Source organism: Amphiprion ocellaris, chromosome 20 (assembly GCF_022539595.1).
Source record: "Amphiprion ocellaris isolate individual 3 ecotype Okinawa chromosome 20, ASM2253959v1, whole genome shotgun sequence".
In the NCBI taxonomy this organism is placed as follows: domain Eukaryota; kingdom Metazoa; phylum Chordata; class Actinopteri; family Pomacentridae; genus Amphiprion; species Amphiprion ocellaris.
The window spans coordinates 16,099,927-16,107,786 of record NC_072785.1 but is presented as its reverse complement, the minus strand read 5'-3'; the positions used below and the strand labels follow the sequence as shown (position 1 = coordinate 16,107,786).

General features: G+C 43.3%; 1 protein-coding gene across 1 annotated transcript; it reads left to right on the top strand.

Moving 5' to 3' along the window:
- Positions 1-455: 455 nt before the first annotated feature.
- entpd5a (ectonucleoside triphosphate diphosphohydrolase 5a) lies at positions 456-7,798 on the top strand. The gene is made up of 13 exons (XM_035958082.2): positions 456-1,062; positions 1,457-1,536; positions 1,837-1,980; positions 2,378-2,453; positions 3,037-3,072; positions 3,480-3,568; positions 3,653-3,732; positions 3,875-3,936; positions 4,047-4,148; positions 4,849-4,992; positions 5,104-5,160; positions 5,987-6,102; positions 6,243-7,798. Exons 1-13 carry the CDS (start codon positions 621-623, stop codon positions 6,324-6,326), a joined length of 1,512 nt encoding a protein of 503 aa, XP_035813975.1. The 5' UTR covers positions 456-620; the 3' UTR covers positions 6,327-7,798.
- The last annotated feature ends 62 nt before the right edge of the window (positions 7,799-7,860 follow it).

Below are 7,860 nucleotides of genomic sequence, written 5' to 3'. Positions count from 1 at the left end.
GGCCTTTATAACAGCCAAATAGCAACTTACATCACCCCTAATTTAGGCAGTAGCAACTTACGAAGTCCAAAGAATTTCTGAGAAAATGGGTTTTAAATACACCCATAAAACGTATTTTAAGACCATTTCTTTAAAGTTTTTTCAGTGTGAGCCATTCATTTTGACTCCTTTATAAACCCCTTTCTCCTTTCCTAAGGGGATTTTTTGGCTCCAGAATAACCAGTAAAGATGAGGAGGGGAAAAACAGAGCCAAAAATAATCCTCCTCATAAAAAAAAAAAGAAAAGAAAAAGAAAAAAGGAAATGCTGTTAGGAGGCAGGTAGTCACTCTCCAGCTCAGCTCACAGGAGGGGGGACTCCTGATGGAGCTGGGATGGACCTCCACAGGATTGGTGGATGGCTGCTCCCGGTGTGGCCCCATGCCAAGCCCTTATGTCTTTATATACTGTAAACAGATGACCGGACAGTCCTGAGTGTGCATCGCATCCACTCTGCGTCTCTCCATCTCCACTGCTCTCTCTTCAAGGGCCCCCCTCAGCCTTCTTTTTTTTTTTTGCTCTCCAGCATCCACCGGGCTCCTCTCCGCTCCAGCTGCCTCCTCTGTCTCCGGCTGTGAAAACAATGGCCACGCCGAGCCTGCTCCTCTCTCTGTACGTGTGGTTCCTGGCCGGGAGCCTCCTCGCAGAGGCGACTTACTACCGGCACCACCGCTACGTCCCCCACTTCTACCGCTACCGGGAGCACTCCGCCAACACGGAAAACCTCCTCCCCGAGGTCTCCAACCCGGTGCCTGAAGTCGTCCAGCCCGGCGAGCCGACCTACCCCCAGATCCCCGAGGTCTTCCACCCGGCGCCCGAGGTCATCCCCCCCATACCGGAGGCTTTCCACCCGGTGCCCGAGGTGGTGCATCCCGCACCCGAATCCTACCACCCTCCTGCCGTGCACCAGCCCGCACCTGAAGCCCCCTCACCCAACATGAGTCGTGTTTTCTATGGGATCATGTTTGACGCAGGGAGCACGGGCACCAGGATCCACATCTACAAGTTCATCCAGAAGGATCCCGGTAAGCCTCCCTCCGTCTCTCCCTCTCTGTCTCTCTGTAAAGCAGTAGTGAGGTTTGCACATGCTGCAGCTGCTGCTGCTGCTGCTGCTGTTGCTGCTGTTGCTGCTGCTGGCTCCCACTCTGTTTGCTCTTAGGTCATTCACTGTGTGGTGTAAGGACATGCAGAGTGCAAAGGCAATGCAGCTTCTAAAAGTAGCTGAGGTGCACTTTTAATTTGCCTGTCTGAGTCAACTGTGTAGGAAGCAGACCTTTAAAAGCTGACTGTGAATGTAGGTGAAGCGAAAATCCTGAGTAGTAAAAATAAAGGCAGTGCAATTACACATCTGTTTTAACACAGAATGTCACACACCGTTGGTTGCCTGGTTTAATGATCTCATCACTTTCTTTTTTTTAGTTGAGCTGCCTGTTCTGGACAATGAAATGTACCATGCAGTGAAACCCGGACTGTCTGCCTACAAGGACAACCCTGAAGAGGTATGTATTTCTGTTTACCCTTATCATTAATTATCAGGTGTATTAGGGAGTTGTTCACTGTCTGCAAACCGCCAAACCACCGGGATTTTCGTTGGGTTGGGTTCATGTGATGTAAACACTATGTAATTACTGAAATGCTGCCCACAGAAATGTTGCTGATGCTGTCACTGCTGCCCACTCTTGTCTGCTATAATTGACATATTTTTAAAGACTGATCTGTGAAGAAAATTAGAGCTAAAACATGTCTTTTTGCTCTCTGATTGGCCACTAATGCTCATTCTGCCGCCAACTCTTCTGCAGGGCGGCAACACCATCCGCCAGTTGCTGAGGATCGCCAAGAAGACGGTGCCAGAGGATGAGTGGAGGAGGACCCCGGTGGTCCTGAAGGCCACGGCGGGTCTTCGTCTGCTGCCTGAAGACAAGGCCAGTGCTCTTCTGAAGGAGGTGAGGCACGTTTTCTCTCTGCCCTCAGACAGTTTGGCACAAACACCACCCGCCCCGCCAAGGAACGGGATGCGAAACCACTAAGTGCTTACAAGTGTCACTGGAAAAAAAGGCAGCACGTCTGCCCATTTGGTGGCTATCATGTTGCAAAGAACAGCTGTTGTGGGGTTGTGTGGAGTAACCATATTTGTCATTTTAAGTATTATTCAGGCTACTGTTCCAGCCATGCTTGTGGTTTAGTTATCTGTCACTCTAGAACTCAGCACAGTTTGTCTGCTGTTGCCTGAATACACTGAATCATAATAACAGTGAAGTATTGCAGGATGTAGTTTAGTATAATTGCACTGTTTAACACATTTTCGGTAAATGTTGACATAGTTCTGAATCTATTCCACAGGTACGAGATGTATTTGATGAGTCCCCTTTCTTTGTGCCAAACAACAGTGTTTCTATCATGAATGGAGCAAATGAAGGTGAGTTATCTTTAATTGCACGGTTGCCTTTTGTTCTATATTAAGTATGCAAAACATATGCTTTTAATTGGCTTTAAAATTAGGATTTTAGTGTTTTTTGACTGAGGTATCGTCTGACCAGGTGCTTTAACAGCCTCATGCGCTAATGATGTATCAAACAATGCTGCCCTCATAATTCTTTTTATAAGAGTACTGTTACCACCAACTCACAGAGACAAATAAATACACCAGTGTGAGTTTGAGCCGCCCCACGCCCTTTAATTTAGCGTGAGCCTCCACATCACTCATTAAGACACCCTCACTATGTTATGTTTCATCACAGAGCGTGTGCTATTTGTTATCCTCACTTTATGAGTGCAATAACTTCACATCTGAGACAACTGTAATTACCTGGGCTGGTCTGCAAACCTACAAGCTAAATCAACGCTGCTATTTTAATGTCAGCCTAATGAAGGAGAGCTGGACTAAAAGTCATATTCAGTTTATTCTGAGCACTTCAACATTTTTAAATGGGAAAATTTAATTGTAATCGCTTCTCGGGGTTTGACTAATGCTTCCATTTTCACCCATGTGCCTGTTTTAGGAGTCCTCGCCTGGGTTACAGTGAACTTCCTTACAGGTAAGACATTGCTTGTGTTTTGCTATGGTGGTGTTAGTGGTCAGGAGACTCATATCTGGGGCTCCAGTGTACACAGAAGCCCGGCAGCGAAAGACTCTTGTCTCCTTTCTGAGGTTATGAGTTTGAATCACTGGCCCCAAACAGGTTGCAAAAACAAGCAATATTTCCTCACATTTCTGACTCAGCCAGGATACATGAAATGAATGTTAAGCAACAGCCTTAAACCTCTGACCAAAAAGGTGCTTTCCCTCACAGCTATTATCTATGAGTACATGTCTTTCTAGTACTAGGAGGATTAAAATAAATCATTTCAAACTAAAATTGGTGATAAATCCACACTCTATGGTCTGTTTTCTGTCCTGATGATGGATAATATTCTTCATCCGGTTTCTGCTTGTTTCCTGTAGGTCACTTGTACTCCAACACCAGGAGGACAGTAGGCATCCTGGATCTGGGTGGAGGATCTACACAGATCACATTCCTTCCAAAGTCAAGGGTAAATTAAATACTTGATATGGTCAATAAGTGATTTGTTTTAAATGAAGAACATGCCACTAAACATTTGTCATTAATCCAACAGAAAACTGTTCAGTCTGCTCCACCAACTTACATCGCCAGATTCAACATGTTCAACCACACATACCAGCTCTACACACACAGGTAAATAACAGAGAGCCAGAATACTAGTGTCATTTCTTGAGATGTGATTTTGCTCATTAAAACTTAGATGTTAGTATTATGTAGAGTACAACATACATATCTGTCAAAAAACTGACTATAATCATATGTCACCATCATATAGCTACCTTGGTAATGGACTGTACGCGGCTCGTCTGGCGACTCTTGGAGCACTAGGAGCTGATGGTAGAGGAATTCTTACCTTTTGAACACATTTCTATTTGAATACTGTGTCCTTCTTTGATAAATGTATTCATTGGAAGTTGGCAAACTGTTTGTTGTTTTTGTTTTCCCAGGCCTGGATTGGAAAATCTTCACTAGTTCCTGCCTCCCAAAAAAGTTCAGGGAAGATGTGACTTTTGGAGGAACCACCTATAAAGTTAGCGGTATTCCAGACGGTAAGATAAAAGCACTCTGAGGTTTTGATTGCCTTCCCTGTGACTTGGATCCAACAATCCATACATTCCTTTGTCAACTCTGGAACACAATAGAGTACAGTACAATACAGTCTCACACGAGAACATTCGTCGGCTGAAGTTCCTTTAACCTTGGCGCCAAACGCATGTTTTGTCATCCTCTCTCTCTCTCTGTCTTCCCCCTCGAACAATTATACTGCAGTCAACCTTGTATTTAAACGAAAAGAAAACTGTCAGTTAACTTCACAAATAAGGCAGTCACTCCCATACCACAGTCAAGTAGCCAAAAGATGCTGGGCTTGTCCCTGAGTTGTTATTTTTTTGTGTAACGAGCAGCTTGATCTGGCCCGCGCACAATTATGTGGTAAAAATAGACAGCACAACAGGGCTGTGCTAACTGCCACTCTTGTCAGCACATGGTTTTGCCGGTACAACAGAGCCAACCATACCCGTGGGGCTGTGGGAAACTTGTCCTTCTGGGGCTTCCCTTGTATATTATCTGGTGAGCCCCCAGCTTCAACCGCTGGCTGACCTCAGAGCGAGGCTCCAAGCTCTCCTAATTGCATTCCATCCGTTGTTGGCTCCATGCAGCTTTAACTCACTGTTTGCTCCACATTTTTCAATATTTAGTTAAATTATTCTTCAAAAAAAACCTTACAATGTCAACTTTTTCTTACTCCAGGATATGCAGGCTATAAGCTGTGCTACTACGAGGTCATGAAGGTCATCAAAGGAATTGTTCACCAGCCGTATGAAGTGAAAGGCAGCAGTATCTTCTATGCTTTCTCCTACTACTTTGACAGAGCTGTGGAGTCTGGCCTCATCGGTGAGTGGACCCAGACCAGCGAGTCACCTTCCAGTACCATTATCTTTTATGCTAATTATCATCTTTTGCACAAACTAGGTATTCAAATTGCATGTTTGTCTTCCTGCACAGATAGCAGTCGAGGTGGTGCGGTTGAAGTCAGGGACTTCAAGAAGAGAGCCAAAGAAGGTAAAAGTTACATACTATCCTCTCTAGGGTTGAATAAACTTGTGTGGGAACCCAACAATCTTACAAGTTTTATTTTTATATATATATATATATATATATATATATATATATATATATATATATATATATATCAGTCTTCTGACCACTGTAAGTTCATTCAAACCAGTTCTACTCTAAACAGCAAAAGTGTAGTTTTTCCCCAATAATTGCACCAAACTGGCACAGCTTATCCTGACAAAAAAGAATTCTTCACAGCAGCGAAATGTAACTGATTATTTGCTAAAATGCGTCAGAGTAAACACACAGTGCATTCACATCCCACTTAAACGTCTTAGTATGTTTAACCAATACACACTATGCTTATCAGCTGAAGTTTGGGACAGTTGTGATGAACCACATTTATAGCAAGTAGGATTGAGTTGGTGTGTTATGTAAGGCTGTTTGTGCTGTGAGAACACTGTCACATGGTCTCGAGGAACAAGTCTAACTCAAGCTGGGCTGGCAGCTGAGCTGAAGGTGTCTGTCTGGCCCAGGCAGGAGGGCACCTGACAGCCACACACCACCTGGGCGCTGACACATCCTGAAACACACACACAGACTGTTTAACAACGCCACCCACACGCACCCTTGCGCTGACCTTCAGTCCTGCTCCTCGCACCTCCCTGATTATTCAGCCAAACAAAACAGAAAGGTCATCTTGTAATCATGTGGCTCAGGGGCTAGAAAAGCAGCTGTTTCACTATTATGTGGAATTATAGAATGCAAATTATTTGAATTTGCGAATCTTGTGTTAACGTCATGTCTAAAACTCTTTTGTGTTTTGCAGTGTGCAACAAAATGACCAAATACCGTGCTATCAGCCCCTTCCTCTGCATGGATATGACATATATCACTTGCCTGCTAAAAGAGGGCTTTGGATTCAAGGACAACACTGTGCTGCAGGTAAGAGAATCAGAGCCAGGTTACTGTGGGCACTGCATGTGGGAGTTGAGATATGAAAAGCTGCATGACAAAACATTCATTTTCTACCAGAACAGTATGACAGGACTAAACAGCTGCATTTCCTCACATTCATCCAACAGCTAGCCAAGAAGGTGAACAATGTGGAGACAAGTTGGGCCCTGGGGGCGACCTTTGACTACTTCAGAAACCTCAACATCCACTAAGGACAGCTCCACGTCGCTGCAGCTGGCACTGAGAGGGACAGTCTGTCACTGTGGGGCTTCCCCTCCTCCATCCACCCTCCACCAGCCCGTCCCCTCACAGACACACCTGGTCCCACCATGCTTCCTCCCCCACTACACCCCTCATCTCCTCCTCAACCTCAGCACCCTGCGAACACTTCGAGAACTGTTGAAAAAGAAAAAGAAATCACTATATTTTTATAAGGCCAGCTATTTCTACTGTATGTTGAGCTCATAACTGGTGGGCTGACTTTATTTTTGTAAAGCGTTTACATTTTTTAATTCCTTATGGGTGTCTGATCTGAAATGTCTTCCTCACCTACCTGGAAAGTGTGTAGAGGGTAGTTACGAAGCGACACAACCAGTCATGGTATTTGGTGCTTACTGTGGTCCTGGCTTGCACTGTGCTCTACAGTGGAATAAATTTAGTGACGAGTTGCTGGAATTGCAACCATAGTTGTCTGTCTAGATGCTTGTAAATCCACTTTCTTTTTATTCTAGCAGTAAATTATTTTACAGGACCCTAGTTAATTCGCTCCTAGCATTAGACGAGTTAGACTTCATCGGAAACAGAGTAGTTGACAACCTTACAGCTTCTTTTCCTCAACATTGCACGTAACACTTTAACTGCAGATATTGTAGCTACATGATCAGTTGCTTTGATGTCATCTACAGAGTTGTACATAATAATCATCATTAATGTTGGATTCACCATGACTCAGGGGGGTGAAGAGAGCGCTGTGGAGAGATGCCTCTCACACAGTGATGTATAGCTGTTACATGTATGAGGTTATTGCCCGTATTTTTAAAGTGCAGCCATTATCGTTTGTTTTGTCTAGAGTGGGAAAGACCTTCTCAAGCGTGGCTAAATTGCAGGGGCCTTTGGTCTGAACTGTATTTTAGACCAGTGACAGAAAAACCACTCATCAAGGGGAGACAGTGCATCCAACAACATAATCTACAGCCATTAAATACAGAAAAAAATGTAAACACAAATTATGTAAAATTGCTTTTTGAAATCATTTTCTCCTTCATTTGTTGTTCAGAAACATTAGTCATATTGAATTCTGTTTGTGATTTTTCTTGTGAACTGTACAAATATTTAAATAACTGAAAGTTTATCTAAGAGTAGAGTATTTTAATTATCCTCATCCAATATTAACTTTTGAACTCTTTGTGTAACTGCTCTCTAAGCCGTGCCTATGCTGTCTCTTCAGTATTTGACATAATCAATAACTACTGCTGTATATATATATAATGTAAACTTAGTGAAACTATTTGACAGGTTGCTTTTATATTACAAAAACTTTATGCTGCACAATCGCTGAAAAATGCCTCTGTGTTCATCAGTACAAATAACCTGGTGCCTGACAACATGTAAATTGTTTTTCTTAAATCCAGTGACATAAGTGTATACTATACATGTATGTTTTAATAAAACATAAAAAATGTGATTTGTGTGCATTTGATATTTGTTCGATCAACACCAAATCTTCACAGACAAATAAATGAGCAT

Excerpts from the sequence above, each read along its gene's own strand:
- entpd5a (XM_035958082.2), top strand. The coding sequence starts at position 621 with ATGGCCACGCCGAGCCTGCTCCTCTCTCTGTACGTGTGGTTCCTGGCC. Across the intron at positions 3,937-4,046 it reads TGGAGCACTAGGAGCTGATG|GCCTGGATTGGAAAATCTTC; the intron begins GTAGAGGAATTC and ends TTGTTTTCCCAG. Across the intron at positions 4,149-4,848 it reads AGTTAGCGGTATTCCAGACG|GATATGCAGGCTATAAGCTG; the intron begins GTAAGATAAAAG and ends TTCTTACTCCAG.